Source organism: Bos indicus x Bos taurus, chromosome 22 (assembly GCF_003369695.1).
Source record: "Bos indicus x Bos taurus breed Angus x Brahman F1 hybrid chromosome 22, Bos_hybrid_MaternalHap_v2.0, whole genome shotgun sequence".
Classification (NCBI taxonomy): domain Eukaryota; kingdom Metazoa; phylum Chordata; class Mammalia; order Artiodactyla; family Bovidae; genus Bos; species Bos indicus x Bos taurus.
Genome location: NC_040097.1, coordinates 8,448,621 through 8,473,339, shown reverse-complemented (window position 1 = coordinate 8,473,339; position 24,719 = coordinate 8,448,621). Strand labels below are relative to the sequence as shown.

Genomic DNA, 24,719 nt, shown 5'->3' with positions numbered 1-24,719 from the left:
GACAGAGCAGCGGGAGTGCGGGGTCTCCCGAGATCCCCACTGTGTGCTCCCCCGCAGCCCTGATGGACGGTGGAATGACACTCAATGGCTCTGGAGCTCTTTTTAAAATAAATGCAATTTCAAGTCAAATGGCCAGAAGAACGCAACTATCTGAAAGTTCCCACTCTGTCTATGACTGCACTTCCTCTGGGCAGGAATTTCAGCAGGTCTCATGCGCTGCTCACTGAGGAATTGACCAGGGTGGGGGTGAGAATGCTAAGGCCACACTCTAACCCTCTCTGTGCACATGGGTTCCCACACTCGGAGGCAGCATTTCAGAGCACATGGCAGATGGCCTGAGGCCCCAAGATGACACTTTCCCTAGCAGTGGCCAGGCTGAGCCTTTTTCCAAAGAATGCCCTTTCAAAATAACACTCGCAGGTAAAGGGAGCGTAGGTGCCCTTAGCCCAGGAGGAACCCAGACTCACGCTGCTGAAGATCTGCAAACCGTCGTGGCCGCCCGACACGTAGATCCTGCCCTCAAAGACTGTAACCCCCGCAGCACTGCGGTTCGAGCTCATCGGGGTCACCACTGTCCACCTTCAGGAAAGAGGCAAAGGAGAAAGGGAGCCATGAGATCTGGGGATCCTGCCCTCCCAAGACAGCAGAGGATCTGGAGGAGCTGTGCTGTGTTCTGTCCTACCCTGGACGATCCCCCCAATTCTTATGGCCTCCTCCACCACCTCTGCTCAGGTCACTCTGGCTGCCGCCCTTCGCTTAAGCTTCAGGCCGACACACTCAAAGTCAGGACGCCCAAGCAAGGCCTTCTGACAGATCTGCTCCTCCCTGATACCTCTGGTCTTGTGAATGGGACCACCAGCCATCTAGCTGCTAGATTTACAGTTTCGGAATTTTTTAAGACCACTTCTCCATCATCAACATTCTGTGGTCACCATATCTCCGCTGGTTTGCCTCCTGGTCATTGCTTGTCCGCATTTCACTTCCGTTGCGCTGGCTGTGGCCTCCTGTGGGACCACTGCCACTGCCTGCTTTTGGGGCTGGCTTTCAGATCATTCCCATCCCCCCTGGGCACAGAATGTCCTCTGACAACTCCTATTTCCTCTACGGCGACTCCAAGTTCCTTAACGTGCTTCTTTGCCACTGGGTCCTCATCCTCTTTCCAGCTGTGCCTTCTGCCATGTGCCACCCACACCTGCTCCTCAACCTCACACAGCAGCTCTTTCTTATCTGCAAGCCTCTCTCCCTGCTGTCTCTTCTCCTGGGATGTGCATTTCCCCTCAGAAGGTATCTCTGCAACCTGACTCTGCCCCCTCAGCCGTGGGAAGATGGAAGCCCTCCCCACTCTGTACCCAAGAGCTCTAGACACAGGCCCCCAGAGGAAGACCATCGCTGTGTGCACTGGCCCCGGCAGACAAGGTGCTGCTTAACCATCTTAGAAATCCTGCTCGCTGCCTGACACTTAATAGGTTGGTTAAGCGTGTGGAATAAAGGCTTAAACGCTCTGTGATGGATCCAATGTGTTTATACTGTAGGATTCAAATACTGAATACAAGCAGATTAAAATACTGAAATGAAAAGCTTGGGCTAACCTTGCTGGTGTTTTTCAAAGAGTGTTCCGCAAAATGAGACCACAGGATGATGACAGATACAGTGAAATTAAAGAGGTTTCTCTACTGCAGAATTTTTCAGTCTTTTAAAATGCTAATATGTGTTATGGGAAGACGAGGCCTCTGGTGGTACAGACATCAATGTTTCCCAAGCTTCTTTAATTTAGTGTATAATTTTTTCCCCCAAAATCATATATTACCCATTCTGGAAAGTGCTATTCATCTATTTCCCATGCCATTTCACATGCATTTCCATTAAAATGAGTTGATTTATTTAAGTGGTACAGAGCATTAACAGGTGTTTCCAAGTACCTATGCAGACTATTTATTTTTAAAATTTAATTATTCATTCATTTAATCAAAGGTTATTAAATACCTATTACATGCAAGGAAGTACAGGTGGTAGACTTCCCTGGTGGTTCAGACAGTAAAGAATCTGCCTGGATTCTTTACTGAATGCAGGAGACCAGGGTTTGATCCCTGGGTTGGGAAAACATCCCGGAGAAGGGAACAGCAATCCACTCCAGTATTCTTGCCTGGAGAATTTCATGGACAAAGGAGACTGAAGGGCTGTAGTCTATGGGGTTGCGAAGAGTCAGATACAACTGAGCAACTAACATACACCACAGGGGCTGAACAGGAGAAATCTTCCTTAACCTCGAGAAGCATGAGGAGAGCACTTTTGATCTTCATACTCTAACAAGCTCCAATGCCCCAGGAGAGCTGGACTCCTTACTTGTCTGTCTCAGGTGAGTAGGTCTCCACAGAGCTGAGAGAAGAGTTGCCATCGTAGCCACCACAGACGTAGATCTGTCCATCCAGCACGACCGTCCCCATGGCACTGAAACAGACACAGCTGTCATCCCGAGGGCTTCAGACTTTCCGAGGCAACCTCTCAGGTGCAGAGAAGTAAGCTGAGCACCCAACTGCCTCCTTCTAGAACAGACCTAAATCCCAGGTATGTGCTTAAGCAACGGTGTAAAATGGAAAAGGAACCGCCCTGGGGTTCCTCTTGCCTCCTGCCTGGGGTGCCTCCTCCACCTCCTTCTCAGCCCTTGATATGCTCTTCTGCCCTGCCGTGCTCAGGGTAGGATTCACCTTTAAGGCCTGGGTCAAATTCCTCCCTATGCTCCTCCAGAAGCCATCCTGGATTCCTCAGCAAGAATGAGTCCCTCCCGACCCCGCCCTCCCAGCACAGCTCCTTTCTCACAGCTGTCCGTCACCCATTCGTCCAGCACACCAGACCTTCACCAGGCATACCGTCCAGGGCACCGGGTCTAGAGAGCCGAGCGAGCCAAAGGCCCTGCCCAGAGGGGTACCAGATATCGACCCACCATCTCTTGACAAGTGGGGACCTCCTGGAAGACGGGGGTCCTCACAGTGAGACCCTGACACTGCGGAGTGTGGTGCTTTGTAAGGAACAATCCCTTAACATGTGCGTGACTGTGATCTCCCCACACATTTCACTATAAGGTATGGCAGACATCTTTTTGTTACATACATGGCCCTGCATGTCCCCTAACTTGTCTGAGGGGTCAGGCAACAGCTCCTGTTTATTTCACACCCACTGCACACAGCAGGTGCTCTCTACTTGCTATTTCGCACCCTCAGCACATCCCATGGGAGGCATCACCATCACCCCTGCAGAGACGGGCAGCTGTGGCTTGAGGAGGCCAGGCGATCCTCTCAGGGCTGCCCAGAGGGCCTGTCTCCCACACTGTTCATCGTGCCAAGCTCTCCTAATACCAAAGAAGCAGGGATCTGGTGTAATCATACAGTCTTCTGGTCTACACAAAGCCTCATGAAAATGAAACATGAGTGCCAAGCTGCCCGATTCACTGTGTTCAGACCTGATGCTGAAGAAGATTAAAAGCGAATCTCGGTGTCTAACAAACAGTAAAATAAAGGATGCCAGGTTTTACAGCCCCCTTTCTAATGTACACAGCAAATCACAGTGATCCACGTGACATCCCTTAGTCAGCCTGAAAGAGGACAGGACTTGCCTGAGGAGAGGACTGTGGGAAGGTCACAAACTCACTAGACATGTTACTGTCCTTCTAGAAGTAGGCAAAAGTAACAACTGTGGAATTGAACAAAAATGTAAGAAGGACTGAGAGGTGCCACAAAACCATGTGACATTACCTTTTAATGAAATGGTAAAGACAGTGTGAAGAGACAAGGGGAACTACCGCACAACTGCACTCATCTCACACACTAGCAAAGCAATGCTCAAAATTCTCCAAGCCAGGCTTCAACAGTACATAAACTGTGGACTTCCAGATGTCCGAGGTGGATTTAGGAAAGACAGAGGATCCAGAGATCAAATTGCCAACATCTGTTGGCTCATAGAAAAAGCAAGGCAATTCCAGAAAAACATCTACTTCTGCTTTATTGATTATGCCAAAGCTTTGGACTGTGTAGATCACAACAAACTGTGGAAAATTCTTCAAGACACGGGAATACCAGACCACCTGACCTGCCTCCTGAGAAATCTGAATGTGGGTCAAGAAGCAACAGTTAGAACTGGACATGAAACAACAGACTGGTGCCAAATTGGGAAAGGAGTACATCAATGCTGTATACTGTCACCCTTATTTAACTTATATACAGAGTACATCATGTGAAATGTTGGGCTGGATGAAGCACAAGCTGGAATCAAGATTGCTGGGAGAAATATCAATAACCTCACATATGCAGATGATACCACCCTTACGGCAGAAAGCAAAGAAGAACTGAAGAGCCTCTTGATAAAAGTGTAAGAGGAGAGTGAAAAAGCTTGCTTAAATCTCAACATTCAAAAAACTGAGATCATGGCATCTGGTCCCATCACTTCTTAGACAATAGATGGGGAAACAATGGAAACAGTGACAGACTTTATTTTCTTGGGCTCCAAAATCACTGCAGATGGTGATTGCAGCCATGAAATTAAAAGACACTTGCTCCTTGGAAGAAAAGGTATGACCAACCTCAGTTCAGTCGCTCAATCGTGTGCGACTCTTTGCGACCCCATGAGCTGCAGCACACCAGGCCTCCCTGTCCATCACCAACTCCCGGAGCCTACCCAAACTCACGTCCATTGAGTCAGCGATGCCATACAACCATGTTATCCTCTGTCATCCCCTTCTCCTCCTGCCCTCAATCTTTTCCAGCATAGGATCTTTTCCAATGAGTCAGCTTTTGGCATCAGGTGGCCAAAGTATTGGATGCTTTAGCATTAGTCCTTCCAATGAATATTCAGGACTGATTTTTTTTTTTTTCGTTTCATACATGATATTTTACATGTTTCAATGCCATTCTCCCAAATCTTCCCACCCTCTCCCTCTCCCAGAGAGTCCGTAAGACTGATTTCTTTTAGAACTGACTGGTTGGATCTCCTTGCAGTCCAAGGGACTCTCAAGAGTCTTCTCCAACACCACAGTTCAAAAGCATCAATTCTTCGGCGCACAGCTTTCTTCACAGTCCAACTCTCACATCCATACATGACCACTGGAAAAACCATAGCCTTGACTAGATGGACCTTTGTTGGCAAAGTAATGTCTCTGCTTTTGATTATGCTGTCTAGGTTGGTCATAACTTTCCTTCCAAGGACTAAGCGTCTTTTAATTTCATAGTTGCAATCACCATCGGCAGTGATTTTGGGGCCTCAAAAAAACCGTGGGGGCTCCCCACTGTTTCCCCATCTATTTGCCATGAACTGATGGGAAACAGTGGAAACAGTGTCAGATTTTATTTTTGGGGCTCCAAAATCACTGCAGATGGTGACTGCAGCCATGAAATTAAAAGACGCGTACTCTTTGGAAGAAAAGTTATGATCAACCTAGACAGCATATTCTGGAGAAGGCAATGGCACCCCATCCCAGTACTCCTGCCTGGAAAATCCCATGGACGGAGGAGCCTGGTGGGCTGCAGTCCATGGGGTTGCTAGAGTCGGACACGACTGAGCGACTTCACTTTCACTCTTCACTTTAATGCATTGGAGAAGGAAATGGCAACCCACTCCAGTGTTCTTGCCTGGAGAATCCCAGGGACAGGGGAGCCTGGTGGGCTGCTGTCTGTGGGGTCGCACAGAGTCAGACACGACTAAAGTGACTTAGTAGTAGTAGTAGTAGACAGCATATTAAAAAGCAGAGACATTACTTTGCCAACAAATGTCCGTCTAGTCAAGGCTATGGTTTTTCCAGTAGTCATGTATGGATGTGAGTTGGACTGTGAAGAAAGCTGAGCGCCAAAGAATTGATGCTTTTGAACTGTGGTGTTGGAGAAGACTCTTGAGAGTCCCTTGGAGTGTAAGGAGATCCAACCAGTCCATTCTGAAGGAGATCAGCTTTGGGTGCTCTTTGGAAGGAATGATGCTAAAGCTGAAACTCCAGTACTTTGACCACCTCATGCAAAGAGTTAACTCATTGGAAAAGACTCTGATGCTGGGAGGGATTTGGGGGCAGGAGGAGAAGGGGATGACAGAGGATGAGATGGCTGGATGGCATCACTGACTCGATGGACGTGAGTTTGAGTGAACTCTGGGAGTTGATGATGGACAGGGAGGCCTGGCGTGCTGCGATTCATGGGGTCGCAAAGAGTCGGACACGACTGAGTGACTGAACTGAACTGAACTGATGGGACCAGATGCCATGATCTTAGTTTTCTGAATGTTGAGCTTTAAGCCAACTTTTTCACTCTCCTCTTACACTTTTATCAAGAGGTTCTTTAGTTCTTCTTCACTTTCTGTCATGTGGGTGGTGTCATCTACATATCTGAGATTATTGATATGACGAACCTAGACAGCATATTAAAAGCAGAGACATTACTTTGCCGAGAAAGGTCCATCTAGTCAGAGCTATGGTTTTTCCAGTAATTATGTATGGATGTGAGAGTTGGACTATAAAGAGAGCTGAGTGTCAAAGAATTGATGCTTTTGAACTGTGGTGTTGGAGAAGACTCTTGAGAGTCCCTTGGACTGCAAGGAGATCCAACCAGTCCATCCTAAAGGAAATCAGTCCTGAATATTCATTGGAAGGACTGATGCTAAAGCTGAAACTCCAATACTTTGGCCACCTGATGCGAAGAACTAACTCATTTGAAAAGACCCTGATGCTGGGAAAGACTGAAGGCAGGAGCAGAAGGGGGAGACAGGTTGAGATGGTTGGATGGCATCAGCGACTCAATGGACATGAGTCTGAGCAAGCTCGGGGAATTGGTGATGGACAGGGAGGCCTGGCGTGCTGCAGTCCATGGGGTCGCAAAGAGTTGGACACAACTGAGTGACTAAACTGAACTGAACTGACCGCTGTGGACTGGAACAGTCATGGGATAGGGCTCTGGGCAAGGAGCCTGCAGGACTAGAGGAGGGCAGGGAACAACGGTAGAAAGGAGGCTGTCACCAGCCAGCAGGAGAGAAGGCATGTGGTTCATCAGGGGAGAAGTGACCATGCACATTTTAAGGCAGTTTGTCACTTCAGGGGGATGCAATGGAGCTGGGCCTGTGCGCCTAATAACCACAGTGAGAGAAGGTGCCACCCGGCGGGCTCCTCCCAGACAGCATTCCAGACCTTGTGACGTCGAAGCTAGCAAGCAGCCCAGAGCAGACACGCAACGAAAAACAACTCATGGCCATTAAAGCGAAAAAGGCCCTCCTGATGGGGGATATTGAGCAGTGAGTCACTTGAGGCCATAGAAAGCTGCAAAGGACCGAAGGAGCCAGAAGGGGAAGCCCCGAGGCAGAGGCAGGAGGAGAAGGAACCACTAGAGGGCAGATCTTTTCTACATATATTTTCTTCCAAAAACGAAGCTCTTTGGCCTTTTGTGAATCTCACTGATACAAAGGCAGGTTCCTCCCTGCTCGAGGTCACACACAGACACAACTGAATGAGGACAACGTGTATCATGGCTGTGACACTTCCATGTGGCAAAGGACTTCCATGCTGAAACATGACTCCTCTTCCTCACACACACAGTGACTGGCATCTCTCTCTTTTTTCACATGAGCTTACGAGGACAAAACCCAAATCACAGCCAGACAAAGGGGTCTGTGAGGCAAATACTCAGGCCACAGAACTACAAAAGTAGACAAAGCCCTTAAAGGGCAGCTGGTCCAGGGCTTTTCAAAAATAATATCATCTTAACTTTTTCCTTCCAAAGTTGGGCATATGTCCAGGAGGTGCAATACATAAAAAGGATCAACGCAGAACCGTTCTGGTTAAACGAACAGGGCACCTTGGATGTCCTCTCATCTCTCGTCTTACTCAGGAAACGTGGGCAGAAGCAGACAAGTGGCTGGAAGGCGTTAGGAAACACAAGCTTGGTCCACCTCACAGCCAGCTGTGTGCTCAGGCCTGGGGACCATGTGGAGCCCCCAGGTAAAGAGCACTGCTGTGCTCCACAAAGCCCCTGCCAGTGAAAGCATGTGGGGCAGGGATCCTGGGGGGAAAGAGAGCATAGGGAGGAATTCCCTCCAACTCCCTTGTGTGACTGACAGAAGTTAAATCCTCCTTACTCTTCAGCTTTCAAACTGTGGTCCCGGCACCTCTTTGCCGAAACCTTCCCGATGTTCCAGCCCAGCTTCTCTCCCTCCTCGCGTCTTCCATAATAAAAACCTTCAGTCCTTATCTGGCACTTAAGTTACAGTACAATGTCCACACGCCCCTGTGTCATCTCCCCAGGTTCCTCAAAGGACAAGGCAGGGGTTTTACCACAAGCAGACGGGGGTGCTGGCTCCCAGGAGGTACGGGCAGCGGCTGCAGGGATCCCCAGGCCGAAGCCTGCGTTTGTTTTACTTCGTGTCCTGCTGATCTAGGATGGCGCCACCATCCTAGACCATGGGGTCCCAAAGAGTGACGCAGGACGTGCAGCCTGCTCCCGGAATACCTTCTCTTGCTGTTCATGCTTCTCACTCGCGTCCACGTGTCCGTCTCCGGGTTGTAGACCTCCACGGTGCTCAGCCGAAGCTGACCGTCGTACCCGCCGATGGCGTAGAGGAGCCCATTCACCACGGCCACGCCGACGCGGCTGCGGGCTGTGCTCATGGGATGGCACTTCTCCCAGCGGTTGGCGACGGGGTCAAACACTTCCACCACATTCAGGGAGTCACCTGCATAAAAATTTGCTACTCAAATTAAAACAAATGAGACCGCTCGTTTAGATCACGGCTGCTGGGCAATGATTACATGGCATGTTCGACTTGATCTTATCAGCTCTTCCCACACAATCACTCAAGGCTGGAGGGCCCCCTGTGGAACTGGAGCCGGGGATAACCTCAAACCTAATTCTTTAAGGGAAATCAGAAGCAGACTGGAGGCACTTGTTTCCTTTCTAGACAGGGCGCTTTTAAGTGGCAAGAAGGTTCTTCACCTGCTGAAAGGCAAAGGTGAAGGCAAATGGGGTCCACTATTTCCCCGACCCGGGCGGCATGCCCACAGAGCAGGGCATGGCTCCAGTGCGACTGTTGCTTCCTAGCAGGGGGCCCTGGGCAAGCTGCTTGGCATCCCCATCTTCTGTTCTCACACGTGAGATCATTTCCAGGGCAGAGTTCCCACGAGGATTACATGACAGAACACCTAGCAGAGTTCTAGACTATACCCCGTGCTCAACAAATGGTAACCACGGCAGCAGGAGTAACTCCAACCCCACCATTTTCACTATTTTTGTTGTTTTTTTTTTTAAAAGATCAAGTAAAATAACCCCCTCCCTGTTTTCTTCTGTTTTGGGACACTCAGCACCTGCCATGCTCTACGTTCACTAGTTGAGGACTTACCTTTTCCAGGTCATATGGTTAACAAGCAGCAGAGGCCAGGACCCATCTCCCCACGAAGTTTCAATCAAAAGCAAAACTGCCCAGGACTGCCCACCAGCTCCCCACCTCCCATCAGCCTGGCGGCCTCTGAAGAGGCCAGGCCTTCACATCCTAGGTGACAACTCCCTGTGCCTCTGCACTGCAAGGACTCAGCAGTCTCCACTGCCCTCTCCTAGAGTACTCCCGCCCGACAGTGACACCTGGGGTGGGCAGGAGGGGCCCGGGCTCCAGGGAGCGTTCCTGAGAGCCTGACTGTATGACACAGGAGTGCCAAGAACACGAGGACTATAAGGCACGTGTATTTCACTAGAGGCTAAGAGTCCAAGAGTGAAAAGTACTGACAGTGCAGACCCTGTGTACTTGGAGAATCTGGCTTCTTACACGGTGACATCTCAGAGTCTAAGCCCAGAGGGCCACACGACCCGATGTGATTAGCCTGGTAACAGAATTGGGTCTCTGATTATATCCTATCCAGAGCCAAGTAAATCCCGTAGCTGACAGGATATTAGAGAATGAGTGTGGGCCCAGGAGCCAGGCCCTTGCTCAGCCCAAAGAACTTGTGTGAACACAGATCAAGTTCTCTGAGCCTCAATTTCCTCACTGTGAAGGCCAGGCCTGCAGGATTTCTAAAGACCTTTTGTGCTCTGATATTCTGTTTCAAGAGTATTAATATCTGACATGCCCTAACAGCAGAGCGATGATATAAAATCAAGAGGCACCAGGGAGAGGAAGCAGGGGAGCCAGGCTAGCTTGTTGGGTGCTTCTTCAAGCACGGCGGCCAAGACGGGGCTCTATGAAGGGGAGCTGCAAGATACCTGCTGAGTTGAGGCCCCCCACAGCATAGATGAGCCCAGCGATGGATGTGCAGCAGCGAGGCCGAGTTCTGAAAGCCGGCAGGTGGGGCCGGCGCTCTGGCATGAGGTGATAGTCCTTTGCTTCATCTACCAGGTCCCTGGAATAAAGTGCAAGAATCCAGGACAGGAAGGACTCTCTCCTCTTGCCCCACATTTTCAGGTCCCACCCACAACTGCATGGGAAGCCTAGGAGGAAGGTTTGGTCTCAAAGAACGCAGGCGAGTCCAGGGAAACTACACACAACCACTGAGACCCACTCGACACTGGAGGGACAAGATGAGTGGAGCCCACCTCCGCTAGCTAAATAGAAGAAAAACAGTCTTGTATAAACTAGCTGGGCTTGGGGAGGCTCAACAAGCTGCCTGCATCCTGTTGCCACTCAGACCCAGCTCTTCCTTTTCTTTCCTGTAACTCACACCCTGCGATGAACCATCTCACCTGGACTGAGGCGGCAGAAGCCAACTGCTCCTGAGAGACCCCCTGCCTCCAGGCCGGCCTCCACCCTGCCGTCCAGGTTGGTTTTCTAATTAAGACCCTTCCGTAACTACCCACTGCCTACAGAACCAAGCTCAAACTCCCCAACGGCACCCTTGAGACTGCTCATTCCAGGGGCTCAGCTGCCTCCAGCCACACCTCCAGCCCAACCTGACACACACCTTCACACTGCTTGTCCCCCCAACCCCCGGACTTCCTCCTGAGCCAGCTGCGAATGTGGAATGTGATGAGCAAGAAGGAAGACGCAGACGCTCCGCTGCTGCTCTACTTTATAACCTCCTCCCCCGAGGATGGCGTCTCCTGAGCTGTTTTGGTGGCTCTGCCGCATCACAGTCTCTTTGGTTTACCCTGGGTACCATTTCTGCCTGCTCCTAAACATGCCCCACCCACCCCGCCCAGTACTGCAGCTGGACAAACCCACCCAAGGCCAGCACACTGACTAATGTTTACGGAGGAGCACAAGGAGCCCCAGGAAGTCACCACTAAGTCAGCTGCTGGTGAGAACAGGGTCAGGGCACGCAAGACAGACGTCTGTAAGCTCATAACAGCTCAGTGGATGGCGATGCTAGAAAATCCTCAGATAACTTAGGGGAGGAAGACCCTTCTGCCTTGATGCTTAAACAGGGCACATTTCTCTGCTCAACGTGACAGACTTGGACCCTTCTAGGTTCTAGACAGAAGGCAGATCAACCTGTGTGCCACAAATTCAGAATGACCACTCCAAATGCTTCTTCCCCTGAACGAAGCGGCCAGGTTCTCTTCCCCACCAGACCCTGGGCAGCATCTGTGTGCAGGCCCACCTCCACTTACCTGCACTTGTGGCAGCAACGCACCAGGTCATCCTGCTGTACGCGGTCCGACAGGAACTGGGGCCGGCAGAGGGGCAGGCGGATATTGGAGAGCAGCTCGGGCAGGCAGGGCCCCCTCTGATCCCGGTCATACCTGACCCAGGTCAGCACAGCCTCGAAGACCTGCCACAACAGAGAGGGGAACGCTGGTGGCAACCCCTCCATCCAGAGCCTGCACCCCGGTACCCCCTAATCTCAAACCTTCCACTCCCTTGGGCCCACCCATTTTTCCTCTGACTTGCCTCCTGAATCCACCACCTTCTCTCCACGTCCCCAGCTACCCCATCCGGTCCAGTCTCTTGAGGGGCAAGCCGAGGCTACTGGAACACCATCCTCGCTTTCACTATGACTTCCTAATGAAAACCTGCCCGAGGTTCCTTCTTCCTCTCTCTCCTACAACAAAGCACTGTCGACCTTAATTCCCGCAGCTCCTGCATCCTCTTCTCTAGGCAGGCCGGCTGCCCCCTTCACCTAGAATGCCCGAATCTCTTCCTTTCCATCTAAACTCATTCCCATTTCTTTAAGGCCTGGATTCAGAAGTGGGTTTTCCAAGGAGCCTTCCCTGGGGGCTCCAGTCACAAGTATCTCTCCCTCTGAAGCCCAAAGGCCCTTGAAGAATGTACCACAGCACATGTGAGCTGCCCTGGGCCATATTAACTAGTGGACGAACCAGTGCAGGGCCCCTTGCTCCTGGGATGGGGTGTGCTCCTCTAAATCTCAGGGTCCATGCTGCTGAGCTCAGGCTTTGCTTCTTTGATGGTCACTAACATGCAGGGGAGAGGACTCTTCGGACTTTAAGGAAAGGAGCTGAGCTGGGACTAACATCTCTGCTGAGTGTCTGATGGAGCCTGGGGCTCCTTCGGCCAAGGTACAGCTTCATGATACCCCCAGACCTGTGGCCAGCTGAGCAGAGGCCTTGCTGCCATGGTGCTCCGGGTGTCTGTAGTGCTGGGTCCAAATACACCTCCTCTCAACCCTGTGGCTGATGCCCTTCACTGCCCAGCCCTCATTGCCCTCCAACTCACTGTCCTCTTAAGACACCCTGCACCAACAGAAAGGATGACCTTCACTCCTCTCTGGCTACTAAAACCATCCGCTTTCATTTAAGATTTTCTTTTGTAATTAATTAGGCTGCATGGGATCTTGGTTGCAGCATGCAAACTCTTAGTTGTGGCCTGTGGTACCAGTTCCCTGTGGTACCGGCTCAGGGATCAAACCTGGGCCGTCTGCACTGGGGGTGTGAAGCCTTAGCTACTGATCCACCAGGGAAGCCCCTCATTTAAGCTTTTCCTGATTACTCTAAGGTGTTGTCTTTATCCTGAGAGGACCCTATAATCACCTACACCTCGCTTGGCCAGTACCTTCCATGATTTTAAGTATACTAGCACCTGACCCGGAGAAGGCAATGGCACCCCACTCCAGTAACCCATGGGCAGAGGAGCCTGGTGGGCTGCAGTCCATGGGGTCACGAAGAGTCGAACAGGGCTGAGCGACTTCCCTTTCACTTTTCACTTTCATGCAGTGGAGAAGGAAATGGCAACCCACTCCAGTGTTCTTGCCTGGAGAATCCCAGGAATGGCGGAGCCTGGTGGGCTGCCGTCTATGGGGTTGCACAGAGTCGGACATGACTGAAGCGACTTAGCAGCAGCAGCACCTGACCACTGCCTCCAGTCCTTCCAGCTCAGCAACCAACTCTACCTAGCCTTGGGCACGGCTCTCCCTCACCGCACACCTCCCTCTCAGGTCCCACTCCAGCCCATTTCCTTAGCTCTCTCACCTACACGGGTTCCATGGGTTATCACGCCCATGTTAGTCTCCTATTTCTCTGAGTCACACTTACCTAGAAAAAACCTGAGTACCCTGATAAAGCCCAGCTCTTTCAACGCAACCCACTCTCTACCCTGCACCAGTACATACAGCCGACAGACAACACACAACAGGGCCGACCAGCTTATGTGACACTTGCGACTGCAGATCTCACCCGGCCCTGCCTCCTATCCAGCCCTCTCCAAGTCCCGAGCTTCGTCTATTTACTCTCCCCTCTTTCCTCGATGCCTAGCTCGTACCTTTTCATCTCTCCTCAGATGTCTAACATTCTTCCCTCACCCTCGCTCTCAGTTGAGAACACAGGAACAAACCAGAAGACAATGTAAGCAGACTCTCTCAGCACACCGCCCTTCCTGCTGTGCTGGGCATGGGCTCTCCTTTTCGCCTTGGACATGAGGGGCCCGAGCTCCTCTCAGACACCCTCCCTGTACCCTACACTCTGTCCATTCTCATTTACCCCAGGACAACAATCTCCCCTTTCTCCTACATTTCCAATTCTTCCCTCTTCTGGAAAATTCCCATCAACAGTCCAATTGTACTGTAATTTCTCTCATCGTAAAACAATCAAGACCCTCTTGACTTCATATGCCCCCTAGCCACTGCCCCTATCTCTACTCACCTTTAGAGTAAGATTCTTTCAAGAAGTTATCTGTGCTCATTTCCAGTTCATGGAAACATTACTTCTAAGAGTAAATTTTGGAAAATAACCCAAACATCGAAGAATGAGGACCACGCAGTTGATAAAATCAGCTGAGTATTATTTAGACGCTAAAATGTGTGGGAAAAAAGTTCTCGTGAAATGTGCAGATGGTATGATAAAGTGAACCCATGAGCAGCAACGGGGCACACACACCACGATCTGCACTGTCTTCTGTTTTACTTTTTCCAAAGATGAGGAAGAACAGCAGCCCCCCGTGTCACCTGCAGACTCTGCTCTACAGACCTGCTCCTCCGATTTCACGTTCAGCTCATCCCGAGACACCAGCTCAAGCACGTCCTCCAAGGGCAGGGCCAGGAACTCCTCTGACATGGACACCTCCACAAAGTGCTGGTGGATGAAGCTGTTGGCTGCGTCATACAGCAGGGCGCACATCATGGTCTCGGCAAACTGGCGCACGCCCAGGCAGTTTTTGGGGTGAAGCCTTTTGGCATAGAGAAGGTGAGAAGAAGAAAGTTAAGAGGAGGAACGTGATCTTGCGTCATGCTCGAGTTGGTTCTGAGCAGAGCTACAGAATGGGGAAAATACACAAGCTTGGCCCTCAGCTTTGTTGGAAACTCCCTGGGTGACACAGGCCGAGCCTCTCTGGGACTCCACTTGTTAAAGGTATAAAACTAAGGCAGATTCTCTTCAAAAACGTCTGCCTCGTGGGACTCGGGTGTCGCCAGGGTGGACAGCTCTATGGGAAGCCCTGCGAAGCACCTTTCGGGAGAGAACGGAGCACATTCTGGGAAACTGTGCTTTCCTTCAGGCGTTGACATTCTTGGTTGAAGGTCCACCTCTGGACACCGGGAAGGCCCTGAAGTTGTAGAATGAGAGTTTAAACCACATGCAGAGATGACTTCTCTTACGTCAGGACCCTTCCACATTTTTCCTTTTTTAATTTTTTTTTATAAACAGAAAGAGGCTCTCTGGGCCTGGCTGCTCAGACAACAGTGACATGCATTACTTATGTGGCGCCAGGCCTTCCATACGTATTCTTTAGGATCTCTTTTTTTTTTAAATATTTATTTATTTGGCTGGGCTAGCTCTTAGTTGCATCATGAGGTTCTTTTTCAGTTGCAGCATGTGGGATCTAGTTCCCCAACCAAGGGATTGAACCTGAGCTTCCTGCATTGGGAGCAGAGTCTTAGCCGCTGGACCATTAGGGAAGTCCCTCTCTAGGATCTTTTAAACAACACCCCAAAATAACAGTAATTGCGCTCATTTTTAGGTGGAAAACTGAGGCTCAGAGAAACAAAGAAATGTGCTCACAGTCTCTCTACAAGCAAGTGGGGATGCTGAGACTGAACGTTCCCAAAGCCCTCAGGCAGACGTGTGCTCATCAGAGCCAGGGAAACCTGGGGTTCAATTCTGACCCTGCCACCCTGGGCGACTTGGGGGGATTCCTTAGGCTCCTCAAGTGTCAGTAGTAACCTCACCTAGAAAAAGGTGATGCCAACAGCTACCCACCTCCTGGGGCTGTGGCCATTAGGCAGGAACATAGGAAATGCACTCAGCATGGTGTCTGGTATGAAGTCAGCTGCAGGTTTAATTTCTAGTACTTTCTAGTATGCTTGTTTTTCCAACTATTATTGCATCTGAGAAAATTCCCACTGAGCTCAATGTGGTTCCGAAATCTTGATGGTACCAGTAGACCCTGAGGGACAAGGCTTTTCTTATTTTGGTTTTGTGACTGATAGTCTTGTGGTAGGAGATGGTAAATATTACATTAAAAACTGCCCAGGTTGACCTTTCCTTGTGAGAATGCCTTCTCTCCTCTCCCACCCCTATTGATTTAAGGGTTACAGTAAGCTATACTTACCAACCAATATTCAGCACTGCCCCCCAGCAGCAGACCTGTCAGGGACTGAGAAGGCGGAGCATCTCGGGAGCCTGGTTTATGACTAAATTCTATATAGTTGTTTTTTGTTCCAGCCTGAGCTGGCTCTGTCCATTGCTTTGCAAAGCTAAGTGTAGTTTCAAAGGCCAAGGAAACATGAGCACGGAGCACCTATGGACAAGCAGCATGGCCAGGGGGGAACACAGGGCTCAGGGTCGGAGTGTCAGCTCAGTCATCTGTCAGATATCATTAGCCTTTCTCAGGATGAGACCTGCTCAAAGCACCTCATACCATTTGGCAGATGAGATACGAGGAGAGACCCCTTACCCCACTCCAGCCTCTATAAGCACATGGTCACTCAACTCCATTGTTCTGACATCAAGAAGAGGGTTCAAATGCCATGGACAGGGAGCTGGTAGAGTCCATAGACGTGGGAAAGGACGATCCACACTGCTGCCTGGGACACATGTCAACCCCTCCCTCTGGTCAGGATTCTTGCATCTCACCTTTGACTGGCTTGCCATGATACTGAGTGCAAAACACACCTTCCATTGAAGTGGGTCTTCACATCTAAGAGGATGGGATGTGGGGAGCCTGTCTGAAAGCCAACTGGTGGGGAAGGAGGAGGGAGAGCTGTGCAGGAGAGGGGGCCACTCAGGAGAAGGAGGGAGACAAGAGGGACAGTAACCCACAGGGCCGACAGAGGCCCACATCTGTCAAGAGCCGCTTCCCAGCCTCCTTCTGGGCTGACACTGTTTAACCAGGATAAGATGCAATGCTTTATCGGAGGCAGGAAGCGGCGACTTGAATTGAGTAAGTTACTGGCTTGGTTTACAGGTGCATCTGATGTTCCGATCCAGTTCTGAAAGGAGATTTTGGAAAATACCCACTTCTAATGTCCACCTAAAAACAAGGAGGTCCATTCATCTGAAGGCTGGAAAAGGGGTCAAGAGAAAAAATCAACCCCAATCTCACGGGGAAAAAAATATCAGCAGACTGCAGACCTCACAGGCAGAGCGGCCTCAGGAACTACTGCTCTAAGAACTCTGATGGCTTCATACATTCTCTGTGCTCTGTCAAGCCCTGGCCTTTCCACTACCGCTCAGGATGGCTTCCCTCAAGTCTTTAGTAATCAGACCTCGAAAGTGAAGGGCCCACGTACTTGTCGTCAAGGGGGCAGCTGGGAGACCCCATCACGCTCTACAGTCAGGCTCAGGGAGAATCACCCCCCAGAAACTTGGGCAGTGATGGCAGTCATTGAAAAGAAAACAGAAAGGAGGTCAAGCCTCAGGGGCCTGTGGCAGGGAATAAAAAACAGGAATAAAGTGTGAGCTTAGGCTTCAGAAGGAGGCTCCCAGTGCTGAACAGAAAAATGTCAAGGATGGACTCAACACATCAGGCTTTGTGTTTAAGCACCTTTTCCCGAGATGTCATTACTGGTGCATGTAAAAAGTGCACTGGTCTAAAAATCTTTTCAGTGACACTAATAGAGCCTGGATCCAGTGTTGACAGCAAGGATCTCAAAGGCCACTAGGTGGCGCTCTTGTCCCCTCGTGAGAATGGCCACCTTTCCTCCCTTCCAGAGGGCCTTAGTCAGTCTCCAAGCTCTGTGGGAATATAGGGATGAATCAAGTCCAGTCCGTGTCCTTAAGCTCACACAGGAGTAGGACAGACAGCGAGTGCCCCACGGCCTGCCACACGCAGCTTGACCCAGAAGGCATCTTAGGGCTGGTCAAGTCAGGCTTTGGGGCTGCACTCACTACATGGTCTCCACTGCAAAACCCAAACAGGACCACCCACCTCCCAATGAAACCAGCGAAGGGTGCCCCTGCCTGTTAGCATCGTTCCCACAGTTGCTGAGACCAGCTGCACACACAGCAGTGCTCACTAATGCCCCTGAGCACCACATGGGCAGGATGTGGATAGCAGTGGGGGTCCACAGAGCTGTTAAGAGATTTGGGCTTGTGGAGTAGAAATGGGAGAGGGAAGGGGGGGTTTTCAGAGGGGATGAGGTTCAGGAGGGCAGGTGTGAGGCGAGAGGAATGCTGGTCTTGAGACCAGGGGCCCCGTATCAGGGGAGCTCAGCTGGAGCCAGGCCCTGGAGAGACCACAGACAGAGGAGTGCTGTGGGGTGCTGTTCTGGTTTGTCTCTGCCTGTGTGTGGCCCAGCACTAACCCTCAGCCCTGGGCCTCCAGTGTTCAGAGTCGCCTCTACTTTGTGACTAAGATCTCTGCCTCTTGAGGGGAGGAAGAGCCTTTTTATCTGCCAAGTCCTCAAAAGGTCAAGGCCAAGCGCTGGACTTAGGTAAGGCCATAATGCATGGCCCTGACCCTAAAAGCACACAGTGACTGTTCCCAGGGGATTAAAGGTTAAAGGGGACAGAGAATTCTAGGAGGTGAAGTTTGGCAGGGGTATTTCAGAGCAGAAGGAAAAAGGAAGGCTAAGAAATTCAAGCAGGGGAAGGATCCACACAAAGACGGAGACAGCTGTGGAACCGTTAGGCAATGCTGACCAAATCTGGAGGTGGCTGGTCAGACTGCAGAGGACCAGGAGAGGACATACACATCAGGCCAAGGGAGAATGCAGGCAGGGCTCCATAAATCCTGCTCCTCAAAGGTGCATCCCAAAGAACTGGGTACTGCTTCAGAATGATTTCAAGAAACGTCATTTCTGCAGTTATCTTCCCAGCTCCTCACTCCCTTCATAAGACTTTCCACGCCCCCAACACTCAGCAAACTGGCAGAGGATCCCAGAGATGAGACGGTCCGCTCGCCACCACGGGCCACGCCCATCGCATCACCTCACCGTTCTCGGAGGAACGTGCAGCAGGCGTCTTTGATGCTCTGCAGCTGCAGGAAGCTCGCCCCCATCAGCAAGGACTGCACGTTCTGCTGGTCAATGGCGAGGTGGCCGTTGTAGGCAAAGTTGATCAGAGCTTCCAGGGCACTAGAGCAAAGAGGAAAGATGCTCTTCAGAGATGGGGCTTGGCTTACAGGAGACTCGTGCCCTCAGTGAGCTGATACTGTTAGCTGAGAATGGATGGCCCCCCACTCGCAGATACAATTAGCCTGTGTCCTTTGAGAATCTACCTGAAAAGGATAATCATTTTACCGTAGCTATACTTCTACTTCTTAGGGTGTCCTTACTGCCCAAATATTTTTATTACAGAAAGTTCTACAAAGAGAAAGCAACAACCCAGAATCTCACCACTGAATGAGTCAACTGTAGTCATTTCTAGGTTCGTTTTCATTTCCTACTTGCCTGCATGCTGAAGTTGTATGGATATAATCATTATGAAGCCCTTTCCGATGTTTCTATACTGTATTCATGGTTTTTTGGCTGCACTGTGAGGCTTGCAGGGTCTCAGTTATGCAATCAGGGACTGAACACAGGCCATGGCAGTGGGAGCACCAGGTCCTAACCGCTGGATCACCAGCAAACTCCCCATGTTTAACATTTTTAACGGGTGCTAAATAGTAGTCCAACACATAAATACGCTATAATTTCTTTCTTTATTGGTAAGCATAATAGCTATTACAAATAATGTTTTCCGACTATTTCCTTGGGATAAACTTTCAGCATGAGGCTTTTTCTGCCTTCCAGTTCACACCAAGAATGCAATCCAAGTTCTGTCTGTAGGGCTGTATATGGTCTGGCCCCTCCACCTCTGACCTCATCACCTTCCACTCTTCCCCTTACTCTGTTCCAACATGTTGAACACACTCTGACCTCAGGGCCTTTGCACTGGCGGCTCCCTCTGTTTGGAGGGCTCCTCCCCCGGATGGCTTACTCCCTCACTTCACCTCATATGTCACCTCAACACAGAGGGCTTCCCTGATCACCCTGAGATAGCATGGACCCCCACCATCATTTGCTAGCCTTTGTCTGCTTTTCTTTTTGCTTCCCAGCTGTATCTGGCTGTCTACTACCAGATTGCTGCTACCAGAAAGCTGGCGTAATAAGAGGTGCTGTTTCCTCAACGCTGTGTCTCAGTGCCTACAGCAGCACAGATCACAGGTGCTCCGTCTACCTGTTAAATGAGGTGCTTGGATGGCATGTGGCGATTAGCATGGCTCCATCAGACGCAGACCTCAGAGAAGAGCATGTTCAACTGCCCGTGGAGATAGACACGTTGCTGTCTCTCCTCACAGGTAGCTGGCCTGGGGCTGCTCCCCTGCAGTGGGTATATAAACCCTCGCCATGTGCTAGGGCAGGTCACCTTCAGTTATCCACAGGACACTGCACAGTCTCCTAGCTGCTCCTTCGAGTTTTCACCGCTGGCAGATTAAGAAGTCGGGTGACAAAGGATAGGTTGCGGGCTAATATTTTAGAGTCACCGGTTTGTTTCTCGTCTCCCCCAACAAGAGTCATCCTGTGTGTCCTCTTGGCTGCTATGTGCCCAGACCCCAGCACAACGCCAGGCAGAGTAGGTGCAATGGACCTCTGCATGTAGCTGAGGTTATGAACAAACAGCCCCGATTCACAGACTTGCAGTCTACTCTTTTATGTCATATAAATACACCTTTTTCCTCTCAAGGCCCAAAAAAGGCATAAGAAAATGAAAGTCGCTCAGTCGTGTCTGACTCTGTGATCCCATGGAGTTCTCCAAGCCAGAATACTGGAGTGGGTAGCCTTTCCCTTCTCCAGGGAGAAAAATAAAAAAGGCATACTATGAAATATGTCCCATCTAAACATCTTTCAGTGTCCCAGAAAGCCCTCCATAACAAAGAATCATTGTCCCCAGATGTCAGTAGTGCTGAGGCTGAGAAATTCTGCCCTAGATGAATTTTAGGGTCAGGAGGCAGAACTGGAAGCACTGAAAGTGCATCATTTATGCACTATTTAAAGTTGTCCTTACTTCTAGATTCTCTTCATGGAAAAACTCTCCTGATCAGGAGAGTATTTAAATCACACATGGCTATTTAAAACTACATTTATTATTATTTATTTATCTTTTTGGCTATGCTGTGTGGCTTGCAGGATCTTAGTTCCCCAACCAGGGACTGAACCTGGGCTCCTGGCAGTGAAAGTGTGGAGTGCTAACCACTGGACAACTAGGGGATTCCCCTAAAATTAAATTTAAATTAATTACAATTAAATAATACTTAAAATTCAGTCTCTCAGTCCTACCAGCCACATTTCAAGTGCTCAACAGCTACATGTGCTAAGGGCTACCATTTTGGAGACAACAAACAGAACATCTCCATCCATACAGGAAGCTCTAATGAATAACGCTGTTCCTGACTGAGGAAAAGGGTAATGAATGAAGACACTTATTGGAAAGACTACTTTGTCAGCTTAAAAGGCTGGGAGAAAAGTGAAGAGAATAATACACCACCATCTCTGTACTGAACCCTAGTTCCTATGAGACCTGTTACTCTAATAGAGGAAAAACACATCAAAACTCCTTATTTTAACCCTGTCTCAGGCCAGTGGCTGAGGTTCTAGCTTGTTTACTGGGCACCTACTATGTGTGTGGAGCTGTGCTAGATCCTGGGTCCCACTGGAAGGCCCTCAAAGGGCACCAAACACAAGGCTGAAAGCAGGCTGTGGAACCTGAGGGACAAACTTCGCACCTTGGGTCCATTCCTTGCATTACAATCTCATCCTGCTTGCACTCCATCATGTCATTTGTAAACATAGCATGGAAATACGGGATAGAGGCTGCTAAGACGATCCGGTGAGCACTGAATTTGTGGTCCCCGATCTGTGGGCAAAGTAAAATACAAAGACAGACATTGAGCAACGCAAATGTGAAAACCCACCCTATTCCTTCCACAGGTCAACTGTCTGCCCAGTGGAGGGGTACTGAGGGCATCCCAGTACGTGATGGCCGAGGCATTCCACAAAGACCCCGAAGTACTTTAAACTCAGCATACTCAGTTATAGTAGGAGAATGCAAATAGCACATTTTTAAGAGGTATTAAAGTAGTTAGAAGTTTTTATTTACACAGCAGTCTTCACTGCACCCCTCCACACATCTAGCAACTCAAAGACCTGACTTCCCGAACCCTTTTTCCTGATCCCAATATTCAGATGGAAGACACAAACTAGCCAAGAGCCCTGAAGCACCTAACAGGAGGCTCCTCAAGAAGAGTAAACACATGAGAAATAAGACCAGGCTTGAAAAGTGCTGGGGGGTAGGGGCACATGTGGGGATCAAGGACAGAGCAAATACCATGGGCACAGTTATTATGGGGTCCCAGGGTGCCAAGCAGGCTGTGGTAGACCACAAGGAGCCCAGAGTTCTCCTAGGAACGTGACCCTGGCAGCAGCTGGAAGGACTCGGGCTGTGGACTGGCTGGCGTTCTGCACAGCTCACAGGGCTCACAGGGACAGAGGCCGACTCTTTCTAATCTGTACCAAACCCTCACGGACACATCCTTAATCCTGGGGAGTTCTCCAAAGTGCTTTCCCACTGTCTGCCAAAAGGATATTCCTTTTAACAAGCTTTGCCATTTATAGCTCCAAGACACATAAACATTTCCACTTAAGAACTTTCTACTCATCAGAAAGAGCAAAACAGTCTGGTTTTTTCCTTCCTTTTTCATCCAAGTCCCACATTAGTGAAATGCCAAAGCCATTTCACTACCTCATACTCATCTCTTTGGGTCACATTTATTCAAGGATTCTAGCTCAGGCTGTGTCACCGTGTCCTCTTTTTCACTGAACTTTAGGTTTATTATCCGTTAACTGCTTCAAGAACAGGCACACCACCTTCTAAATACCAAAGGATCCTTAACCAGATTCAGATTCTACATCTTCCTCATATAATCCACGTGTTGTTCTACTACCAGCGTTGGTGACATTATATGGCTGCACACTGAGGGTTTTTCATAATTAAAAAAAATCACACCAATACACACAATATTTCTTAAAATTGTTCTACAAGGCTTGTAATGAAAACTAGAAGTTTCTGGTCCCCCGATTCCTGCTCCTAAGGGCAGCCTCTTTCTTGTGGTATTTCTTCCCACCTTTCTAAGTAATATGCCTATAATATTATTTCTTGAGGCCTCTTGGGTGACTCAGTGGTAAAGAATCGCCTGACAATGCAGGAGACGCAGGTTCCATCCCTGGGTCAGGACGATACCCTGGAAGGGGAAATGGCCACTCACTCCAGTATTCTTGCCTGTGAAATCCCATGGACAGAGGAGGCTGGCAGGCTATAGTCCATGGGGTCACAAAAGAGGTGGACACGACTTAGCAGATAAACAACAATTATTTCTTTAATTTTCACTGTTAGTTATTACTTGTGGTAGTCAACCTCTGAACAGCTCCTAACTGACCCCTGTCTCCTGGCATCCATGTCCCTGTGCAGGCCCCTCCCACAATGTCTCAGGGTCGGTCTGCATGACTGATGGAATGTAGCAGAAGTGATGACGGTAGGTCACATTTGAGGCTGGATCACAGAACACACTGGAAATTCTTCTGGTTCTCTCTCCTGGATCACGTACTCTCAGGGAAGCCAGGTAACAACATATCCAAAGGAGAGGTCCGGGCTTCCCTGGTGGCTCAGATGGTAAAGAATCCGCTTGCAATGCAGGAGACCTGGGTTCAATCCATGGGTTGGAAAAATCTCCTAGAGAAGGGAACAGCTACCCACTCCAGTATTCTGGCCTGGAGCATTCCATGGGCTGTATAGTCTATGGGGTCACAAAGAGTTGGACACGACTGAGTGACTTTCACTAAGGAGAGGTCCACAGGACTACAGCCCAAGGTGACACCTGGACTGCAACCCCATGAGGGCTTCTCAACTCATGACCCACAGAAACTGTGAGGCAATAAATATCTGATATTTTAAGTCACTAAGTTTTAGGGTAATTTGTTATGCAGCAAAATATAACTATGATGTTATCTATTTAATTCTAATGATGGAAGATTAGGATTTTGTTCTAATGCTTTTGTCACATACTACTCTGCTTACTCTCAATTTTTCTATAGAATTATGACAAATTTTGGTTAAATTAGCATTAAGAGTTGCATTATTAGGTCTATGTGAATACTATTTGTAGCCAAGCCAAGATGTATACTATGATTGCATTTCTTTGTTGGTATAAAGCCTATTTTCCCTGAAGATAATAAAGTATTGAACTCCCTTTAATATGTTCCATCAACTACTCTATCAGTTTGTTCTTGTGATATATCTATACTAGATATATATAGGGGAATTCCTTTCCCCTAACCTGTATTGGAATCCTTGTTTCTTGGATCCCATTTAATTCTCCTTTAAATTAGTTTCCTTTTTCTGGTGAAAAGTGTCTTCTAGCAGAGCGTCTTTAAAAAGGGTGTACTATGAACTGTTTTTAACTCACAGCATATCTGACACCAAATGCGTTGGCTCTGTTCTCACACCAACCAATTCTCCAACTTTCCAGACACCAACTGGTATCCTACAGTTCAGTTCAGTCACTTCTGACTCTACAACCCCATGGACTGCAGTACGCCAGCTTCTCTGTCAATCACCATCTCCTGGAGTTTGCTCAAACTCATGTCCGTCGAGTCAGTGATACCATCCAACCATCCCATCCTCTGTCATCCTGCTCTCCTCCTGCCTTCAATCTTTCCCAGCATCAGGGTCTTTTCCTATGAGTCAGTTCTTCGCATCAGGCGGCCAAAGTATTCTACAATTGAATTCAAATCTGACACCATGTAGAGTTCGTGTGGACCCCTAACAGTTCCACCAGACTGCTCGTGCTTCAGATGCCAACTGCAAGTCTGGGCCACTTGTACTTCTGACCAATCAGTTATAAGGTCAGAAGAG

General features: G+C 49.4%; 1 protein-coding gene across 4 annotated transcripts in view; it reads right to left on the bottom strand.

Moving 5' to 3' along the window:
- KLHL18 (kelch like family member 18) overlaps positions 1–24,719 on the bottom strand; it is a 51,260-nt gene that overhangs the window by 3,532 nt on the left and 23,009 nt on the right. For 2 of the 4 annotated variants that reach the window (XR_003507912.1, XM_027523854.1), the window contains exons 2-9: positions 21,535–21,665; positions 18,764–18,904; positions 14,361–14,559; positions 11,553–11,713; positions 10,209–10,345; positions 8,469–8,706; positions 2,344–2,448; positions 468–579 (exon numbers count right to left, since the gene is read on the bottom strand). Coding sequence is in view for 3 of the 4 variants with exons in the window: in XM_027523854.1 (XP_027379655.1) it covers positions 468–579; positions 2,344–2,448; positions 8,469–8,706; positions 10,209–10,345; positions 11,553–11,713; positions 14,361–14,559; positions 18,764–18,904; positions 21,535–21,665 (1,224 nt within the window). In the remaining variant the exon portion in view is untranslated. The remainder of the gene's footprint in view (positions 1–467; positions 580–2,343; positions 2,449–8,468; positions 8,707–10,208; positions 10,346–11,552; positions 11,714–14,360; positions 14,560–18,763; positions 18,905–21,534; positions 21,666–24,719) is intronic. The other 2 variants (XM_027523855.1, XM_027523856.1) reach the window with 2 other exon arrangements.